Raw genomic sequence first — 22,839 nt, 5'->3', positions numbered from 1 at the left:
TTATTTATTGATCAGCCACTGTCTTTAAATGAAATTCAAATCCACTATTAGATTAGTTTTTGGCATGTTAGACTAAAAAAAATCGTAGACAACCAAAAAAATGCAGAAATCTGGGGAATTATTAAGGTTCTCAGCATGGCTTGGACAAGCAGCCCCATAGAAATTCACTATGATGTAAGGTTTTTTTTTTTTTTTTTGAAAGAACACTATGATGTAAGTTGGTTTGTCACTTTCGTTTCTTTTTTTTTTTCTCTTTTTGTTGCTGTTTGGGCTTCGGCCCCCTATGTCACTAAAAATGTATCCTTTTTTTCTGTTTTTTATATTCTCTCCATGTGTATTGAACTATTGATGTGGCAACTTTATTGCCAAGAAGATTAAGATAGCATAGAAATGGAATAATTATATAAATATGAAAAATACTGATATTTCAGTAATTTTTAATCGTTGATCTTAATTATAAATAATATGTAATATATATAATTAAGATCAATGGTTAAAAAGACGATACATTTGAAAATCTTCCCATAAATTTTAGTAAAGTTATAGTATAGTAATAGACTACCGTATTATCCAATTCATAAAATGACCATAAATGATTAAATTATATAGAAGGCCTTCACAGTTTACCGTTAACAGTTAAGGTTAGTGAAAATATCATTTTTTATATATAACACGAAGTTTAAATACTACACTCCCAAACCAGTAATCACTTTATGTTTTTTTTCCTCCCTTAAAACTAAACTCTTTACAGGGTTTCTCAACTACTTCAAAGATATACTGAAATTTTAATTGTTTATATGCAATTCAAAGTATTTATTTTATTATTCTAGGAATTTAAATTTTTTTTTTTTAGTTAGTTTGTTATTTTTATGAGTATGCTTCAAAATCGCTTGATACAAATAATGCAGGATCCAAAATCTGGTTGAACGGTTCACGATATAATTCAAGATTTGACAACTATAATTTTTGGTACTAAGGACGTTCTTAAATTAGGCAGATTAGAACAATCAGCTAAAAGGAAACAATCAAGGGATAGCTTCATTATACAAGGTCTGTAATCTGTATGCATTTGTGCTCACAATAACCAAGATAAATACTATGTATACATATAACACAATGATTATACCTGAGTATTTTTTTTTTTTTTTTGGTGACTATACCTGAGTATGTTTCCATTTCATGTCACCTAACACAATCTCCACCAAAAATAATATTCAAATCACAAATGTCAAAGATGTTTCAGTTTACCCTTGGCAACAGAAGCCTTAAGATGCTGCACATGACATGAAGCTTTCTCAGGTCCTGTCAACCCAGAGCAAATGTCACTGGCTCCTAATGTGACAGCAAAGTAAAGATAAACACTACAAAGGAGAACTAGTAGAACAAGAGCTGACAAGAGGAACCGGTGCCTCTCCATGAGTGTTGACCAACTTCCCAGTTCATTCTTTGAGAACGGCCTCCTGAAAGATGGTGACCTCATCGGAGCTTGCCAGAAGCTGCATGTCATGTCAAACATTTGTAATTTGTAAATATCCAATACACACATATCTTTGGCTTCACAGAAAATATAATGAAATGGTTCATTTTTATTTCTATTCTTTTGGGGCTTAGAGAAATGACATCAGAATCACATTCCACTCAAAACTTGAGTTCGGAAAATGTAGTGAATTGTCTTCTTGACTTGGCCTTAAATAAAGAACAACGGGATGTTCATGCAACTAAATATGAAAGCATCCATAGCTCAATAAAAGCCATGAATCACACTCATTTCATCGGTGTACATCAAGCAAGATGATAGGAAAATTGAAAAGTCTAAAATTACACAATTTCTTTCTCTGGTGAATTACATTCAGTTCTCAAATAAAACCTAATTTATAGATATCAATGCATGAGACTGATGAAAGTAGATTCAACTAGTTACACATCCATCGCTTTGGAAATTCAAAATATTTAAGAATTGGAGAAATCCACATATGTTGAATAATGGAAAATGGCAACCAAACTGGAAACTGCAGCTTTCAAGTTCAACCATGATGGAAAACAATATGGTAAAAGTAGTCTATAAATTTCATGCTAGAATAAATAAAATAAACAATGATAGCAACATCAATTGTCATAAAAAACAGAGAGCCTCAGCAAAATATATTTTATCATTAGACTCTAGAAGAAAATAGACTCATCCAGATTTTTCACCGGATGACATAGGCCGGCTGGAAGTAAAACACAATGGAAAATAATATTTCTACATTAAAATAATAATAATGCAACCCCAGAAGACCACTGGAACATTCTTTTCAGTGATACTTCAGCAATGTAATGACTCAAGAACTAAGAAAAGAAGACAATTTTCCCTCTTGCAAAACTGGTTCCTTTTTTAAATATATAGAATAGAAGGTAAACCATTTTTCCCACTCAGAAAAACATGTTCAAATATTATATATGATTACATGAATTGTTATAAGGCAAATATGCTGCAGAAGTAGCTTATAATTTATCACAATTTTCCTGTTTCACTTCTATTGTTGAAACCCTGATCCTCAATTGTATCAACCACTAGAATAAGTTGATAGATACAACACAGCTGTGATCACAAGAAGTCAAAAGTGGGAATATAATTCATAAGAGAATTGTTGATTGCAAATTGCAATAATAGCACCTAATCAAAACACTGACCATTGTAACTACTCTTAAACTCATCATACAATGCCAGTAGGCTTGCAATGGAACAACATAGATCTCACTATGACACTATCTATAATTCTATACCAAACGGCAATATCATTTTTTACCTATTTTCTTATCATAGCAAGATCAATGAAATAGCCACGGCAGGAAAAAAGATACACAATCCAAGGACCAATACTGTTGATAAACAAAAACCATCCACTCTCAACCAAGGTCACACCAATGAGAATAATAATTCCTTCGCAAAATTCAGGATGAGAATATTAATTAATTTAAGCCCACAAATTGAATCTACCGAAACCCTACCCCGTATTAATATGCAAATGCAACGTCAGATCTGAAAATTCAAGCAGTGAATACTAAGGCAGTATCGAGACATGAATTAAATTGTCTCATCTAAGCAAAAGTTACTCCACGCTCATACAACAAAATGTTTTTTCGTTGAACTTTTCCGGGTAACACATACGTATACACAACATAATCCGAGACTAGAGAGAATCCAAGACACAAAGCAAAGCGAATCAAAACCAAAACCGCATAGGAAAACACAGATCGAATAAAAGGGAAGAGGAGAAAAGGCGTTACCGTGAAAACGGAAGGGCGGGCTTGATTTAAATTGAACTGAAGGGGAAGATTAGGTCGTGATGCAATTCGCGATGAAGAGCACGTAGCTCAGCAGCATAAACTAGAAGAAGATTAGAAAAACAATAACGGAAATGTATTTATTGTTATGTTAGGTGAGAAAGCATGAGATCCATCAATGTCAAAAACTGATGAACACAGTCTAATATGCCGCGGGGATAGACAACGATTCGTCGCAACTTGCAACTTTAATGCAAACACAAAAGAAAACTTCTTTAAATCCTGTGGTTGCAACCTTCCCCGACTCTTCTGTTCTTGGCCTGTATTTTCTTCTTAATATTTTTTACGTCACAAGGCTTTAAATAAAAATTTTCTACTTATAAAATTGGGAATTTGTGATTTTTATTTTCAATCCTTAAAAAAAATTATGGTGTTGATTCAAATAAATATTATCATTTTTTCCAGTATCAATTATTATGTTCACACCCATATTTTAAAGAATAATAAATATGAATCTCTTAAGTTGCTTTGTATGTGTTGAATAATAGGAACTACTTTGAAAAGCTACAATATCCATTTTCTTTTAACACTATTTCCTTAACGAATAAAATAAAATTTAGTTAAAAGGTCATAACTCATAACTAACCTATCAAAATTTTCAGGGAGTAATCCTATGCCTATCCCACACCACCTTGTTTAACTTGAGGTTGTCTTGATGCACATTAATTTGGCCTACAATTATGAGATAGAAGTCCAAAGCAAATTACAGCTATGCGCACATGATGACTTTGCAAAAGGCAACTCTAGTAGAGTAGCAGTCTAACACATACAATAGAAATGATGAAATTATCGCTTTCAGAATATTTCAAGTTTTCTTCACATTAGGAGCTATATATTGTACGAATAATCCAACACAAAATCAAGTAGGGAAATGCATTCCTTGGAGAATATATTACAAATGCTTCTATCTCCCCTCCTGAATTTTCAGTCTTCACTCCACTTTTTAAAAGATGTTTTTAATTTTAATACCCACTACAACAAACACACATGACTTCTACATTTGACAAACAAATCCAGTACAGGGGCTACACAAATTCATGTCCCTTCAGAACAGGAAATATGAAGAACCAAGAACAGATGCATGATTTCTTCCCAAGTTGCGCCCTCGGAGGCATTCCACATCAACAACATCCGAGTGATCTATGAAGAGATTCACCTGAAACATATCAAAGAGGTATAGTATATGTTTAATATCCCAATAAAATAAAATGAATGAAAAAACCCTTAATATCAATAGAAGATGTGGTATGTAAATAAACATATAGTAGAGAGTATTCATTTACATTTGGACCATATTGTTTGATAAACCACTCGGATGTTCTCTGATTTGATGCTTCAAACATAGTCTTCTCAATCCCAAGGCGTCCTATGATCTTCGCTATAAGGTCTGCGCGCATGTTATCAGCATGTTTGGAAAGATTATCAGCATCAATCATTATCATGTCTGCACCGGCTTCCAAACATCTCTCAGCCCTTCTTATCAAGAGATCCACATCTTCCACAAATTCTGTGGCAAAAGTTTCAACACAAGTCAAACTAATATTTTGTTGTATGGTGATTTTGGGTGTTTGTGTTTCATTAACAAGTACAGAACATTTATATCATCATACTCTGCCCTTACAACTTACATCGCTTATATCACCCTTAGATTTTGGTATAAACTTCACTTCAACACTCAAACTCTTATTTTTCAAATTTGATCACGATGGTTGTCCAATTGACATCCACATTATATGCTCAACTAGCCCTCAATCCAAAAGGATTGATACCATGCACACCACCAGTAACTACAAGCTACTGCTTTCTAATACAGCATTCAAATTACTGAGGAAGATGATAATACCATGGTAAAATATGTTCTGCATCATCCATTTGATTCCACACACATTCTAACTTTAAAATTTAAGAAAAGAAAAATTAAATGAATAAAAACTTATCTTATTAACTGCATTTATTCATCTGCTTAAAGACAATTTATCATCCAAATTGAACTCTCAGACATTCTGAATTTCAATATTTCATTTCATTTCAACTCATTGTACTCAGCAAAATTAGAAAAGGAAGAGCATAGAGCAAAACAGAGACATGCTATATTTATTTTCCCCTCCAAAAAGATACGAGTTAACCATTTTATGAGCTAAAAGCTGAGCTTCCATTCAATTATGAGGTAGAATGAGCAGGTATCAGACAAGTTTACATCTCAAGATAAAAACATAAATCATACACACACACACGTTTGCGCGCACGCACGCATATAAATATGCTTACCAGATGATCTGGGCGCTGAAGGAGGAATATAAGCCCCAAAAGCCCTATAAGGACCTCTTGGAATATCAGACTCCTTAATCTTGACCTCAAAATGGGGCTTAGCTTTCATGCCACCACTCTTAATCAATCTGACAAATCTGAGAAGAGTCTCTTCGGGAATCCCAAGTGAGCCCACATTGAGCTCAATTGTGTCAAAACCCATCTGCTTGCATTCCTGTCACAAGTCACAGCAATAAATCATGCAAATTATTATTGACCTAGCACAACAATAACAAACAGCTAATTAGAAACAAATAGAGAAAATTCTCAGACTCAAACCTCAACAAAATCTTTGAAAGCAGAAGGGCCTTTGGGAATGGTGTGCTCAGCCCAATCACCAGTGCTAACGTACACATCGTGGTGATGAGCCATGTCGATCACTTCTTTGAGAAGTGACTTTGGCATCAAGCTGTGAGACCCTCCAGAAAACTTCAATCCATCAACGTACTCTCCCATTGATTCAAATATATCCTAAAATTAATCAATTAATTGATTAATTAACGTAATCTCCACTTAAGCCTAATATAATTAAATTAGAGGCACGCAATGCAATGCAATGCATGATAATGTTAACCTGAAGAACATTGTGGTTGAAGAGAGAGTAATCAGGGCTTCTCATCTCGGTGACGCCGTAGCGGCGAGGTTTGGAGGGGCGGTCCTCGTTCTCCTCGAAGCTCTTCCATCTGTACGCTGACATTTCTCTTTCGCGATGAGATGAGAACTCAAAAGAGAGGAAGCGGGGAATTGAAGATGGATTCTTTTGGGATTAATTATTGAATCGAATTTCTCTCTACAAAAACAAAAAGCAGCATCTGTTATCCAAATGGAAATGGATGCTGATTGTGATCGTGATTGAGTTCCTTCTGGGAGCTGAAAGAAGGATGCAGTTCCTTCTAGAAACACGGCTTATTCATATTGCCACGTGTTCATACATGGTCTTTTTTAGACAATAGAACTTTGCATTTACACTGGATAGAAAATAAAAATATAATGTTTTTATGTATTATTTTTTATTTGGATAAAAAAATAAATAAAAAAATAAAAAAATTATTTTGATAAAAAAAATAAAAAATTTACTTTGATAAAAAAATAAAAAAATTATAATAAAATAAAATTATATCAATATTCTTAAATTTTTTTATTAATTAAAAGATAAATTAATAATTTTATTAATATTTAAATGTTTTTATTTATTTTCAGATTAAAAAAAATTAAAATTTAATGAGTTCTACGCTATTTTTTTTCATCTAAATAAGAAAAAAAAATTTATTTATCCATTTTTCATGTTCTTTAGAAATTATTTGACCAATAACACTTAGTTTTGTTGAAATATTTGGTCTATTACTCTATTTATTATAATCTTTTAAAGAGGGTTAAGTACAATTTTAATTTTTAAAATATAAGTCAAAAATGTTTTTTGCTTTTAACATTTTTTTCATACAAAATGGTCCTAAGGTTTAATCTGATTTTAAAATCGTTCCTAATATTTAATTTGGTTTTAAATTTTTTACGACTGAAACGGAGGTAGAAATAGATAGTGAACAAATGATTATTCTTCTTCTCTTTATCCTCCTTCTTCTCCCCTTCTCCCTTCGCAGAAGAAGAAACACTATCTTTCTCTTATTTTTTTTATTTTATAATTTTTTGTTATAAATAATTTGGTTCAAAATTTTAAGATTTAAGTAAAAAGGACTATTTTAAAATTTGGTTTTAAATTTTAGAGATAATTTTGAATAAAAAAAGAGTGAAAACGAAAAAAATTCGACCTATACCTTAGATATTAAAATCGTACTTAACCCTGTGAAAAATTTTAGTATGATATATAGATGAAACAAACTAATTCACTCGATATTTAATAACTATTGTAATACATCTAATACTATTCTTCTAATAGAGAGTTTTCAAGTTAGTGAAATTCCAGCGTGTCAAGCTTCTCAGATGAGATGTTACTGTTCATGACATGTATATCCATACACCATCATCATGCTGCTTACAACACTGTCTCTTCCCATAATATTATGCTATATGTGATGCTCTTTCTATCATGCAGGCATTCATACATACACCATGCTAAATTCAAATTTCAAATTTACTCTCTTTTCACTTCTTCAATTCTTCATTTCATCTAAGCATCTTTTCGGCTTTTCACCTGTTTTCTAATCTTTTTCACCTTATATCAGTTTCATTAATCTTTCTGTTTATTCAAATTTTAATGCTATATCCCCTTTTTTTTGCCTCAAGAATGAGAAGCTGGAAGTAGCGTGCAGAGAAGTTTCACCCGATTGGTCGTTCTCTGAATCAGAAGATCTTTACCCTTTACCCATTAAAATGGAAGTAGAACACAGATAAGTTTACCTATTTTTCAAATTTTAAATTCTTAGACAAATATAGCATATGCATTCCCTCCCCCTCCCCTCTTTTAATTTATAACCCGTGGAGGCGGGTCTCTTCCACCCACCATCCAGGCTTGGGATGACGCTAAGAATGGTGTTATGGTGTTGTTATGAGACCACTGAGATGATCGATGGTGATGATTATGGGATTCGGCAGCAAACCACGGTGATGGTAGTTTCTCTGGCTTCACAAATTATCCCAGAAATATCCCTGATGTAATGAACTCTTCTTCTTTTATCTCATTCTGATCTTGTTAACAAAAGAAAAGACATAAAAATAAAATCTTTACCAAATTCCCAGTTTGTTGATGTTTGTTTTCCTTTTTGTGGTTAATGGGGTTATGTGCAAATGTGGGAAGATCTGATTCATAAGGTGAAAGATGGAGGCATTGATATGATTAGAGCCTATTCTTTTGGAATGTTCATGAGTCTTCTCCTGAAAGTATACTTTGTTTTATTTTATTTCATTTTTACTCTTTTTCTCTGAAGTCATTGGTTCTATCTTTGACTCAATCATCTTGTTATGAATTTTTTTAACAGTTTGAACTATGCTCTAAGGTGTTTTCTGGTGATGTAAATGAAATTCAGTATAATTTTGAATTTAGGTATGATCTGGTGAGTTTCGTAAAGACACTGCAATTTTCTCTTTCTCCATTTTTCCCATTGATATGTCTACTCTATGCTACACTTTTATTATGTTGGTTCATATATGTGTTCTGATTTATTCTACATTATTAGAATGGTTCTTAAGTTTGAAATATTTAGTGAGTTTTTTCTTATTATCTTTTGTTTGTTCTTTTTCTGTTTATGTTAATTTTTGTTATCATCATATTATTTTATATAACTACCTCTAAATAGTTCATAGTCATGATTTCGTTGTCTATTTCTTCAAAGGCTATACATTTATATTATTAAGTTTTTAATTTGAGTTCTGCGTTCAAACTATTTGATAAAATGTCATATCATGCTATGAGAAGGGAAAACAACTTCACATGACATTTTTTTTCTCCTTTGTCGTTGTATCTGAAATATTATATGTATATATCTTTTTATTCATAATTAAAGTTTATCGTGAAAATAGTATTATCCTATTGAGTACAATTTTTATATTCTGTTGTTTTTTTCGTTTTTTTCCCAAATTCATTTGAACCTTTATATGATATTAGTAATTTCATTAGTTGATTATAGAAAGACAAAATGTCAAACTTGATGGTTTTAAATTCTAATCTCTTTGAGGAATAGCCTAATTTTATTGCTTTTCAATTTTAGTATTTGTTTGAAGAATTTTTTTACAATATCAAGCATCGAGGTGTTGGAGTTAAATTTTGATTTATTTCCTAATAGTGATGTAAATGTTAGTATCACCACTATCTTGAACATATTATATATAAGGTATTTTCATAATTACTATTCAGTAATTTTTCTTTTTCATGTTTTTATTGTTCATTATTTTCTTCTGATTCTGAACTTAGTGTTAATTCTGATCTACAATATCAACGCTTTTGATAAGATGCCTCTTGGTTTCTGATTTTTAATGTAGGTTGTCTTTAGATTGACACAATTAGATAGAATAGTGGAGTATTTATCACGTCATATTAGGGAGCATCATGAATAATGGATAAGTTTAATTCAATGATTAGTTCTCATCAACTATGGCTCTTTTCATATTTATGTTTGATGGTTCTTTGGAAGAATCTAAATTTCATTGTTGATTAGGTTTATGTAAATTCTTGATTTTTTTTATGAGGAAAAAGTATTACATAATGATATTTTTTCTTTGGATATCATTACTTTGTTCATGATTTTTGGAATGAGCTACTTTTGTTGTTTATTGTGTGCAAAGCCATACCAACATCGCCCACTTTTAACCTTACAACTTCATGTCGGAGGTTTTGAAAAGAGGTTCGAGAGTGAAGGAAACTGATGGGGGTGAAACCGTTTTTGACATATCTGATGATCATAGAGCCTTCATTGATGTAGAGGAAGCTGCAAAAGTTTTGGAGCCACTGAGGGAACCAAACTCTTATACTAAGATAATTTTCAGCAGTAGGAGTTTTGGCTTGAAGCTGCTCGCATTGTTGAATTCCATTCAAATGTTAGTTAAGGTTTAATTGAAGGAAGTAAACCTTGAAGGTTGTGATAGGCTTAGAGAAGGGGAGTTGAATTTATGCTTTCCTTTTAGTTGCTGTTTTGACCTTTTTAAAACAAACTTTCAATTCTGATTCTATTTGTACTCAGCAACAAAAATTTATGAGACAGTTTATTTTTATCTCATGAATATCAGAAAACAAACTACAGCAAAAAAGAGAAAAGCTAACACCAGCATGTATCCTGGTTCGGTTGCCTTGTGCTATGCGACCTACGTCCAGTCTCCTCCACAATAATGGAGGAATCTCCACTATAGTTAAAAGTATTACATACACCAATTTCACCGGATTGACACAATCCTTTCACAGTCAAGTTCTAACCTAACTTGACATTGGCTATGCTAATACCTAACTCTTCACTCTTAGTGCTAACCCAACTAAGAAACGGATACCTTACAAGTACAAGATACAAGACATAGACATACCTAAAGAAATCAGAAAATAACTCTAGATTTTTCTCTCAAGTGTATCACTTAGCCTTTTTCCACTCATGGCTTTACTTGAGCTCTCTCACAATGCCTTTTCTCTTAAGAAATTACAGAAAGATAAACATTGAAAAGTACATCACAATCTGTAAAACATGAAGGAGATTGACTTCATCAGCAGCCTCTTTGCTATGTGATAAACCAGATTTGCAAACCTCATATTAAGTTCTTCAGTATTGGCCGAATGCTTCTTTTAAAGAATGCATTATCCAAGCAGAGGAACTTCTTCAAAACACAACTCACCAAACTCTGGTTTTCTCTCCTTACTTCTGAATGAGCAGAAAGTCTTCTTTTATCTCCTTGCATGTTGCTGAGTTCTTCTTCCTAGGTCAACTCCTAGAACCTTGAGCTTCACCAACCCACTGTCTCACTTTTTCTTATTTTTCTTCAGAGTAGAACATTTGCTTCTGACTTCTCCATCTTGATCGAAAGCCATAAAACAGCAACCACAAACGTCTTCCAATGGTAAACCGAATCTGAACCCTTGAAAAACTACTTGGTCCCCAAGAATCACTTGTGACCGTAGATACACAGCGGAGATGAACAGAAATCCTCTTTTCCATATAGCTCAAAACGGAGTGGCAGAGAATTGAAGATGAAGAGAAGAAAGTATGTTGCATGTAAAAGGAAATGGGTTACCTTTAACCTAAGCTTGATATGGTTTGAATTTGCTTATTAGACTTCTGCATTTCAAGCTTAGACTTTCTCTTTCTTGCTTCTTTGATGATCACCTTAGACCATCTCCAGTAGGGAACTCATCCCAGTTCCTATTTATGGCCCAACTGTCATAAAAAGTAACTGCACATCAGCTTTTACGTCATAAACAGTAAATAGGAACTCAAAACATCTCTCTTCTCCATTAGGAGGAACTAACTTTAGTCCCTGTTGTGGTCCCACTTAATTAATTAATTAAAATACTTAAAATTAATGTAATTAATTTTTTTAATAATATTATTTAAATTTATAAATTTAAAAATAATTTACTATTAAAATATATTAATATTAAATAAATTCATATATAACAATAATACACAATATATAATTCGAGATTACATTAATTTGTAAAATTACTTAATACAAAGAAAAATATAATTAAACTTTATAATTGATGACAAGCATTATGAAATTGTCATATGTATTTAATTAAATCCTCTTTCAATTGTCTATGTTGTTGTCTATTTTGAAGTTGGGCATTTCTTTAAAAAGTGTAAAAATTAAATTTATTTTTTAATGTAAGTAAATTTAATTAATTATAATTTAATATAATAATATAAATAATATTTAATATTAATTATGATATAAATAATTAATATAAATTTTTAATTAAATAAAAATTTAATTATTATTTAAATAATTAATTTAAATTATTAATTAAATAAAAATATAATTATTTAATATAATTAATTATTATAATTATTACTAAATTAAATATTATTTAATTATTTAATATAATTATTTATTATAATATAATTATTTAATATAATTAATTAAAATTTTATATAATTATTTATTTAAATAATAACTTGCCATTTGGCAAGTTATTATTGGCCGCCCAAAGTCCCTATTCAGAGGGCCTCATCCCTCTTGAGAATTGTGTGGGACCTTCTTCACCTTTCCTCCAATGGTTAGAAACTCTCCCTGTCAGAAAAAATAGTATTGGCATTCTACCGTTGGAGTTGTTCTTAGGGAAGAAGCTTTCTCTTTCTCTTTCTCATTTTTCTGAGTTTTGTGATTTGACTAAGACAGAGGAGAGAATAACGTTGCTTTGGTAGTAAGATCAAATTGGAGGAATTTGAAATTGAGTTGGGTTTAGATCGGATATCCATTAAGCAACCCGTTTGCCCCATCTGACTTCTTTTTTTGTTTTTCTTTGGGCTTCTATTTTTGCTTTCAGCCTACCATCCTTGCTATTTGCTTTTCACTCCATTTGGGCTATAACATTGAATTTTGGCCTGCAACAATAAATAATTTGTAATATACAATTATAATTAATCAACACTAATTATTTATTTTTCTCAAAAATAATGTTTGTTATCACTAATTAATTTAGTTAATTTCTTAACTCAACAAACTTGTCAGATTTTATTGTTGGTGAGCTGGAGGCTGAAGCTCTTGCAGTGATGATTATATTCCTTTTTGTACTAGAAGATTATATTTGAAATTATCTTAGCCTGTTTTTCATGATGTAACAAAAGATAGAGTAGTAAGTTATAATATGCGGTCAAACTTTTTTAAGTAGTTCCATTATTTTAAATATTTTACATGCTTAATTTTGTATATTCTTTTACATGTTAATTTTGCACCTTTATTTTGGTACTGATAAAAGTATAGATAGATATAATTAGTCCTCTAATAATTACTAACTGAATCATTTTAACTTAAAACACTTCAATAGTGGCCCTAAAATGGGCCTTAAGTTCTTCTAATCAATGAAAAGGACACTAATCAATGAAAAGGACACTTAGAACCACCTAACAGGAACAATGCACACCAAGTTCTTATAGAATCTCCTCATCAAATTCCTAAGTTCATAGTTCACATCTTTTTCTAGAGATATTGATTACTTAGTGGAACTATCAATTTTTGAATCTCTTAAAAAATTAAGAAATCCTTTCTCTCATATTATCTTTTGTTTACTACTACTAATAATAATTATAATAAATATGATTATTAATAATATTAAATAAATATTTTTCTAACATTTTTTTTGTATTTCTCAAGGTATGATTAATAAGGAATTTATACATTTTTATTAATTAGAATAGTTTGAAAATATTGGTCTTTTTGGTAAACAATTTTCACAAGGCTTTATGTTGAAGTTCCTCGATTTAATAGCAACAATATTGTTTCATTAAAACCACCATCAGTAAAGAGTTTGACAACATTTGTTTATAAGATAGGAAAATTATCAGGTGTTTCCGAGAACATCGGTGTTCCAGTTGTTTTAACCGTTGATTTTAATTAATATATATTATATATAATTTTTATAATTCAGATCAACGGTTAAAACAACTGGAATACCGGTGTTCCTGGTACACCTGATAACCTTCCTATAAGATAATATTAAATTTGGTGATGGTTAGAAAGAGTTCTGTAAAGCATACAAGTTGAAAGAACTATATGTTACATACTTACATTATCAAGGGCTAAATAAAAAAAGAGGTATTATAATTCTTAATCAAATAAAAAAAGACATTATAATGCTTATTCAAAACAATAGTTTGATGACCAACAACAGTACTATAAAGTATAAATGTAGTATTTAAGAGACGGCTTTAACAATATTGCATGATGTGATATTCAGCTTTATGTGTTTTAGTTCACATACAGCGACAATATGCGATGTGTTTTGTCATTTTATCATAATTATATTTGATGTTTCAATTATTGTTGGTGTTTTATATTTATTTCAGTGCGTAGCACGAGTCCCTTCTCTAGTATATATATATATAATAAAATTTAAATAATTTTTTTTTTAAGTTTGGTGGTTGTAAGAGTGTAATTATATATATTAGGTATTAGGTATAAATATAAAAAACAATTTGCTTTAAAAAAAATAACGATTACAAGAATATATCCCTATATATTTTATATATATAACTCATTGCCATGGGGGTGTTTTTATTTTTAATTTAAAGAAACAATAAAATAAATTGTAGATACCAGTCATACCACCAGTAAGTCAAATATCTGCCCTTCACGATTGAATTAGTATGAAAGGGTAATACAATTCATATGAAAAGAAATATGTGAAAAATATATAACTACCATTATTTTTTATTTTTTTAATCAAGTCATATCTAAAAGGTAAGAACAGTGGTTCTTCCTTGTTCTAATGGACCAGTTCATTTGTCCAACTGATTTTTTCTTATTTTACGGAAAATAATGATGAAAAACTAAAAGTATAGAGATTAGAGAACAATATTGATTCCAACAAGTTGAGTAGCAATACCCATGGATTTGAGCTTTCCTTGCTCATGAACCTCTGGTTTTCTTGTTCTCCATGGAAGGAAGGAATATTAGAAAGGAAAACAACAAAAGAAGAAGAATACAGTAAAAGCAGCTCTCTTAATAAGTAATAACAATTAATAATTGCTCTCACATGAGATAATTGGCAACAAACTTGGCTCAATCTTTATTCTTATTCCCCCCACATTTAGATATATCATATCATATATATGTAATATGTAGTGCATCTCTATTAAAGTGGGAAATGGAGTTATCAACAAGGTATCTATTATTACTTCTTCTTCCCTTTTAGAAAAAATGGCCAAAAACTATGGGTTTCTTGTCTACAGTAGTGTCATGGTATTGGATGTTGTTTGCCGACATACTTGGGATTTAAGCAGAAATTTCTCAAAACAAGGTACGTGAATTTTGTTATTATATGTATAGTATGTTTCATTATTATTATTATTATTGAGAACATTATATATATTAATGTGAAACAGGTGAAAGATTTGAAGACATGGGTAGTTGAATGCAGGGATCCAAGGTATGAAGCATTCAAGCTGGGATTGGCTGCTGCAATTCTGTTGGTGTGTGCACATGCAATTGCTCACTTGCTTGGAAGATGATTTTGCATTTGGTCAACAACAATACCAAACAGCGCTCTAGCCTTTCTCATATTCTCATGGTAAGTTAATAGCCCTTCATTTCACTTTAATCTTCAATTCTATGCCATAAACTTTAAACTTGATGTGAATGATTATCATTCTTATTGCAGGATCGTATTAGGAGTTGCATTCTCGATGCTCATCATAGGCACATTAGCCAACTTAAGATCAAGAGAATCTTGTGGGATATCAAATAATCGGTTTCTATCCATTGGAGGAATTTTATGTTTTATTCATGCATTGTTCAATGTTGCCTGTTATGTTTCTGTCACTGCTTCAAGAAAGGAAGAGAAGAGGAAACAAAGCCCCAATTAATCATTCACTTACCAAATGTTTCAGATACAATACTTGTCATCTCGCCAAACATTTCAATTCATAGAAAAGAAATGTACATGAACAATTGTTTTTCCCTTTTCACATATCTTACCTCCTCTTCCTTTTTGTTCATAACTCATAACTGAAGTATTGAACAAAAAATTATTGACATGCACTTGTCACGTGAAGTTTGAATTAGGATTTTGTATAAAGGTAATATAATTTGTAGGTATTTTGGTCCCAAATATCATCCACAACTCTTTCTTTTTCAAATTATATATTTTATATATATGATTTTGTGAGATGAGTTAATGTGAGTGAAAAAGTCTGAATAATTTAACCGTCACTTTGACTAAGAAAATGTTACATAAACTATTTCAACAACTCCTCAAATAATTACTTAAAAAGAAAAAGAAAAGTGTATTTCACACGCATGATTTCTCTTTTTATTTAAGTGGTTGTTTTTTAATTTTTACGAAAATAAATAAATTTAAAAGTCAACACTCACTGTGTGATTGATACAATCTTACAAAAAAAATGTAAAAAGTAAAAAACTATTGATTAGCTGTTTTTATTTATAATTTTTATACACAAATATGTTTTTGAAATATTTGTATCATTTATTTTTATCAATATACCAAACACAATCCCATTTTTCTTTCAAGAAAAAGGATGGATATAAATCTTCATTACTATCAAATAAAGAAACACATAAATTTGGCTAATTATAAGATTGTGATAACAATCACCATCATCCACATTTGCAAACTGTGATGGAACCAAACTTTCATTGTTACACTAACATGATTTATACTGGATTTAGTATTAGAAAATGATAATGTTTCAGTTATCGGTCTTTTTTTTCACAAATTCGAATTCTACAAAGATTCAATGGTCATATTCTTTTTGAAGTAAAAAGGTTTAACACAATAAAGTGGAGTAATAATATAATAAAAAAACTAAACAGTAAATACAAAAATTAATCCATATTTATTTCTATCATTATCATCAACAACTATTAAGATCAACTTCATTCTATTTTTTATAGCTCATAAATAACCTGTTAATAACTTCTACAACTCCTACTTCTTGATTCTTGAAGATTTTATTATTCTTTTTCTATTCATATGTGCCAAATAATAGCAAAAATATTAATTAGCCACCTATTAGGCTCCTCCTTTTTTACTGTCATTCCTGTGAAACTCTTAAAGTATTGCTTAATTGTCCTTAAAATGGTCCACAATTTACTATAATCAAATACACTATACCTATTAAGTAAACTCACAACAAAAAAAAAAAAAAACAAGTGGTGAAAGTCTGTTTATTAATTTTTAATTACTAAAAATTCTTTTTTGCTTTGAATAAATATGAAAGAGACTTATTATTATTACTAATTTTTTGTTTTGGTCATAATTTTCTTTCATGCTCATATAGAAATTGAATTAATTATGATTTTGTAAAAACTAGTTGCCCACTCTATGCAAATTGCAAAACTTGGGTGGGCTGAATGTACCAAATCACCCTTGGGTGGGCCTTAACAGATGATTTTTGTTACAAGGAAGATAACCGTTAGTTTCAAATTTGAATTTATAAAAAATAAAACATTATTTCTGTATTTTATTTTATCGTTAGATGATTAGATCAACTGGGTGAGTTCACCGCGCCATACCCAAATTCAAATTTCACGCTCCATCCACAACACAACACAACACCGCGCTCTCTTCGTCTTCCCTTTCCCACAAACCCTAAGTTCCCAAATCGACCCGACCATTTCCGAAGCCAAACATGGCTTCTCGAAACCAGAACAGGCCTCCTCGCAGCCCCTCTCACGTAAGTCCCCATTTCCCCCCTTTCATCTAATTTCAAAATCGATTTCATTGTTTTCATTCACTGATAGTGATAATAATTTTCGAATCTAAGGCAATTTCTTCTTCGGATTTTTTTGTTTGTTTTATTTTAGAAGAAGGTGGGTTCAGAAGAATTATTCTCGGATAAGCGTCGAAGGATCGGAGCTGACAAGATGGAGAGACAAGGAGCCACTGGAGGCAGGATAAGGACGCCATTTTCATCCGTTAACAACCGCACGGATGCCGCAAGTGAGGCCGGAAGCGCCGAGCCCTCTGAGTGTGATACCGTTGAGTTCACCAAGGAGGACGTAGCGGCCTTGTTGAATGAGAAGATGAAGAAGGGGAATCCTTATGATAATAAGGTACTTTGACAATCTTAATGAATTTGTGTTATCTGGGCGGTGGATCTTATTTGGATAATTACTTTTTGCTGAAGTACTTAGGTGGTTGTTGTTATGCTGGTGTTTTAAGTTTCATAGTGTTTTCCCAACTCGTTTTGCAGAAAAAGATGGAGCAGATGACGGACCTGATAAAGCGGCTTAAGCTTTGTGTTCGCTGGTTTAAGAAAATTGAAGAAGGAGATGCCCAAGAAAAGCAGAGGCTTGGTTCTGAACTAGAGGCAGCTCAGAAGAAGTGCAATGATATTGGTATTGTGTTTCTCTCTTGACTTTGTGGACTTTTTCGGTGACAACTGATAAATTGATTGGATGTGTTGTTGAAAATATCTGATTTTTGTTAAATATGTGATTGAATCCTAGCTTCCTTGAATTCTACTATTATTACGCTGTGGCATCCAAGATGCAGAGTATTATCCGTGAATAGGGATGTCTTTCTTTAGTGTAACTGTCTAATGATTTCAAATTCCTAACAAAATTTGATGTTGAAGAAAGCTTCAATTTTCTACCTTGTTGTTTTGGCTGCTGTTTCTAAAAGGCTACATAGTACTTACATTTCCTTTGACATGTTATAAGAAATTGATACCACTAGACCAACAATTTATTCATTAAATACTCATGTTTTTCTCAGAGATTGAGTTGAAGAATATGATGGAGGAATTGAACAAGAGAATCTCTGATTTAGAAGAGAGAATTGCAAAGGAAGAATCAGATAAGTTGGTAAGAATGCCTGGTTAAATATCCCAATTGAAGAGTCTAATTTTGCCCCTCTTGCCTAATGGTCTAAATTTTCTTGGATTTAAAACCAGGAAGCAGATAATCGTTATAGAGAAGAAAAGGAAGCAAGGAATGCGGCTGAGAAAGTTTGTAAAGAGAAATCCGCTGAGCTTGAGCGGATTCAGGGTGAGAAATCAGCTGCCGAGCGAAAGGTAATACTGTGCTATATTCTAGAAAAAAGTCAACTGGTCAAATATGTCAGGCAAAAATATTTCTCTCGGGTTATTCCTCACTTGATTTAATAATGCTAGTCAGTTATTTGATTCCTGGTGATTCCCTCATTGTTATTCATTTATCATTTTTTCTTTGAAACTCTTGAGTTTTGCAGGCAAATTCAAATGAAGACTTGTACAAAAGATCACAGGAGTACAATATGAGTCTGCAGCAGTACAATAGTCGTCTTCAGTCAGATCTTGAAGTAGCTAAGGAGGCACAAAGAAAACTTGAAACAGAGAAAGCAACTGCTGTTGAAAGCCTTAGTCTTGCTAGAGGTCACAATAAGATACTGCAGAATGAGTTGGCGACTCTTAAAGTAAGTTTTTTCAGTCTGATCTTTCTTTCTTTCACCTGCTGATGCAGTTCTGCTGTTTTCTGTGCTGGCATCGTTCTTCATGATGGCACTGGAATTCAACTTGTACTCTGATTCCTAACATGTCATAAAATCTTATTGTGAAAATAGGAAATACTTTTGATTTGGAGCATTATGCTGTTACGTGCTTTTCAATTATTGGCATTAGCTTCCAGTTGTTGTCTTTGTATAGCATCCTAAAGTTTGTTCACTCTCTTTTTCATATTTGGTTTTTCAGGCTTCACAGAGTGAAGCTCTAAATGAGAAAGAAAAATTAGCAAATGAACTAAAATGTCTTCGTGAGGAGTTAAAACAAATCAGAGATGACCGTGATTGTCAACAGAAGCAAGTAAAGAATTTAACAGCAGAAGTAGCAAAGTACAAAGAATTTACTGGGGAATCATGTAAACAATTGGATTCCTTGATAGATAAAACAAACGCCCTTGAGGTTTGTACAGATTTCCAACGTTGTAATTTTTTACCCTTTTTATTAATTATGTGCACTACTGTGACCATAAGTCACAATATCATAATAGAGTGGGCTTTCTTTATAGGAGACTTGTTCTTCTCAAAGGGAGAGAATATTCACACTCGAGCAGCACCTGGCAACTGAAAGGGAGAAGTTAAAGGTAAGGCAATTGACTTATATGTATCACATATTCTTACCTTTGAGGGTTTTTTTTTTTTTAAATTTTATCGGAAATAATTAAGTGATATTTATATATATAGTCTTCGTTTGATTACTAGATTTGATGCTAACATCTATTTCATTTCTTTTAGATGGCTGATATGTCTGTATCAGAAACAAGGACAGTGTTTGAAGATCAGAAAAGAATCATACGTGAACTGCAAGATAAATTAGCAGATAAAGAATCTCAAATAGTTGAAGGAGAGAAGCTGAGGAAAAAACTTCACAACACCATTCTGGTAATACTTTTTTGCCAAGCAATTGGTATCATCTCCATATTCCCTCTTCAGTTGTGAGGCAAATATATTCTAACCAATGGTCATTATTCTAATTTTCAAATTGTAGGAGCTAAAAGGAAATATTCGCGTGTTCTGCCGGGTGAGACCTTTGCTACCAGATGACGGCACAGGAACTGATATGGTCGTTTCTTACCCTACGTCAACAGAATCACTTGGCCGGGGAATTGAATTGGTTCAAAATGGTATATGCACAAATTTCTTTGCACCATTCTCTCTGCTACTATTGTTTGTTATGATTTTCACTTAGTGTCTATGCTTGCCAAACAAGTATAACAATGCCATCGTTGATGATCAACAGGGCAGAAGTACCCTTTTACATTTGACAAGGTGTTTAATCACGACGCTTCTCAGAATGACGTATTCCTAGAGATATCCCAGCTGGTGCAGAGTGCACTTGATGGATACAAGGTTGATTTTTTACTTTGACATGGCATACTCAACACTTATCTTTTCTTTTTGGTACAAACTGCATTGACAAGAGGGTCATGGCTTGTTATGGCAGGTGTGTATCTTTGCGTATGGGCAAACAGGTTCAGGCAAAACTTATACAATGATGGGCAGGCCTGATGCTCCAGATTTGAAAGGGCTGATACCACGTTCTTTAGAACAGATATTCCAGACTAGTCAATCTCTGAAAGATCAGGGTTGGAAGTACAAAATGCAGGTTAGTACCTAGTATACTTCGTGCTGGTTTTCATGTGGTTATACCTATGAATGGGAGCTGAAATATTTGGTTAACATTTGTAGGCATCAATCTTGGAAATATATAATGAGACCATCAGGGATTTGTTATCAAATAGGCCATGTGGGATTGACCAGACACGAACAGACAATGGTGTTCCTGGCAAGCAGTACAATATTAAACATGATGCAAACGGAAACACACACGTTTCTGACCTAACCATTGTGGATGTTTGTAGCGTGAACGAGATTTCCTCACTCCTAAAACAGGCTGCGCAATGCAGGTATGGTTTGGTTTATATATGTTGGGTCCTCCAATATAATGCTTGAACGAAATTTCTTGAGCAGAGTATGTGCAAGAATCTGTGTGCTCTTTCACATGAATTTCAAATGAAATATTGTTCTTGTTTTACAATTTACTTATAAGTTAAGATTTGTGCCTCTTTCAGGTCTGTGGGAAGGACACAGATGAATGAACATTCATCTAGAAGCCATTTTGTCTTCACTCTGCGTATTTGTGGGATAAATGAGGTACTTGACTCCTAAATCCTAATACACATTGATAAAACTTTTATTTTTCATTCTGAGACACTTGTAAATCTTTGTACTGTTCTTTTGTCCTAATACTTTATTTTCTGATGTGTGTAGAATACTGAACAACAAGTACAAGGTGTCTTAAATCTGATTGATCTTGCTGGAAGTGAAAGACTTTCAAGGAGTGGGGCAACTGGGGACCGGTTGAAGGAAACTCAGGTATCAATTTGATTTGCATTGTTCAACAAAACAGTAATTAATGTTTGTAATAAAAAAGAGATAGTAACTAATTTTGTTTTGCTGCAACAGGCTATCAATAAAAGTCTCTCATCTTTGAGTGATGTAATATTCGCTTTAGCAAAGAAAGAGGAACATGTTCCTTTCAGGAACTCAAAACTTACATACCTTCTTCAGGTATGATTCTTAAACTTGTTACATACTTATATAGATGTGCATCTCATATTTCTATGTTGTATGCATGTGCATTGCAGCCATGTCTTGCTGGTGATTCAAAAACATTGATGTTTGTCAACATTGCACCTGATCAGTCATCAACCAGCGAGTCGCTTTGCTCGCTTCGTTTCGCTGCCAGAGTCAATGCCTGTGAAATTGGGATTCCAAGGCGTCAAACTCAGACAGCCACACATCATCCATAACCCAAAAATAAAATTGTTATTTATATTAGTTTGGAAAAAAGAAAATGCTTATTCTTTGATGGTGCTTTGATAGATGTAAGAGTGTAACATTTCAGAAAAAAGGGGCTTGTGTAGTTTGTTTGTAAAGAGGCTTAGATTTAGCCTCGAAAAGAAAGTACTAATGATTTGTATCATTTAGCTGACCATGATAATAGTTACCTTTTCATTATTTTAGCAGTGTTGACCATTCTTAAAATAAAACTTTCTTCCTGTGAATTGTTCTTGAGGGAAAGCTCTAAATAGAACAACACAAATCCTTGGTCCTTTTCTTCTGCCTCTTTTTTTCTAAGAGGGATGAAACTTCGTTTTGAAGAAAATTCTGAATAAATAAAGGCCAAAAACAAGACAACAAAGGATGCTAGCAGTGGTAAGAGACAACAAAGCGATGGGGCCATTTTATATGGTCCACAGAATTCGAATATGTTTGTTTTCTTTAATGTTATTTAAGTCGAGTTCCGAGGATGGTGGAATATGACCTCGAAAAAATAGAAATCATGAACTTGTATACGGATGAGCAACAGAAATAAAAGATGTCTATTTATACGGATGATAGGAAAATAAGAAATAAATAAATACTAAGGCATGAACTTGTATATATTAATAGAGTTGAATTTGAGTAACTGTCAATTCTGTGAGTATTATTAGTAAAAGTATTTAATCTAAAGACATATTCCTTCCATTAAGATTAAGATTATTAACATGAATAACAATTTCTAGTCTTTTAACATTTTATAAAAATATGTATAAAGCCTGTTAAGACTTGTT

General features: G+C 32.1%; 3 protein-coding genes and 1 pseudogene across 4 annotated transcripts; 2 read left to right on the top strand and 2 right to left on the bottom strand.

The window, feature by feature from the left end:
- Positions 1-1,012: 1,012 nt before the first annotated feature.
- On the bottom strand, positions 1,013-3,614 carry LOC130967897 (uncharacterized). Its single transcript, XM_057892940.1, has 2 exons — positions 3,271-3,614; positions 1,013-1,496 (listed from the first exon to the last, which is right to left on the bottom strand). The coding sequence occupies exon 2, from the start codon at positions 1,478-1,480 to the stop codon at positions 1,229-1,231; it is 252 nt and encodes an 83-aa protein (XP_057748923.1). The 5' UTR covers positions 1,481-1,496; positions 3,271-3,614; the 3' UTR covers positions 1,013-1,228.
- Positions 3,615-4,113: 499 nt separating this feature from the next.
- Positions 4,114-6,510, bottom strand: LOC130969179 (protein HEAT-STRESS-ASSOCIATED 32). Its single transcript, XM_057894802.1, has 5 exons — positions 6,209-6,510; positions 5,914-6,105; positions 5,596-5,809; positions 4,611-4,834; positions 4,114-4,483 (listed from the first exon to the last, which is right to left on the bottom strand). The coding sequence occupies exons 1-5, from the start codon at positions 6,329-6,331 to the stop codon at positions 4,373-4,375; spliced, it is 864 nt and encodes a 287-aa protein (XP_057750785.1). The 5' UTR covers positions 6,332-6,510; the 3' UTR covers positions 4,114-4,372.
- An 8,415-nt stretch (positions 6,511-14,925) lies between these two features.
- Positions 14,926-15,590, top strand: LOC130966943 (protein DESIGUAL 2-like; annotated as a pseudogene).
- Positions 15,591-17,225: 1,635 nt separating this feature from the next.
- Positions 17,226-22,280, top strand: LOC130969315 (kinesin-like protein KIN-14C). 2 transcript variants are annotated; one of them, XM_057894983.1, is made up of 17 exons: positions 17,226-17,420; positions 17,551-17,799; positions 17,940-18,084; positions 18,464-18,552; positions 18,642-18,761; positions 18,938-19,141; positions 19,416-19,625; positions 19,732-19,806; positions 19,958-20,104; positions 20,211-20,346; positions 20,463-20,572; positions 20,667-20,828; positions 20,912-21,129; positions 21,295-21,376; positions 21,494-21,598; positions 21,689-21,793; positions 21,871-22,280. In XM_057894983.1, the coding sequence occupies exons 1-17, from the start codon at positions 17,376-17,378 to the stop codon at positions 22,033-22,035; spliced, it is 2,367 nt and encodes a 788-aa protein (XP_057750966.1). In that variant the 5' UTR covers positions 17,226-17,375; the 3' UTR covers positions 22,036-22,280. The 2 variants fall into 2 exon arrangements, with proteins under 2 accessions (XP_057750966.1, XP_057750967.1); XM_057894984.1 differs by having other exon boundaries at positions 17,240-17,420; positions 17,554-17,799.
- The last annotated feature ends 559 nt before the right edge of the window (positions 22,281-22,839 follow it).

Source organism: Arachis stenosperma, chromosome 3 (genome assembly GCF_014773155.1).
Source record: "Arachis stenosperma cultivar V10309 chromosome 3, arast.V10309.gnm1.PFL2, whole genome shotgun sequence".
Taxonomy (NCBI): Eukaryota; Viridiplantae; Streptophyta; class Magnoliopsida; order Fabales; family Fabaceae; genus Arachis; species Arachis stenosperma.
Note: the sequence above shows the minus strand (reverse complement) of the source record. Positions and strands in the feature narration are given on the sequence as shown.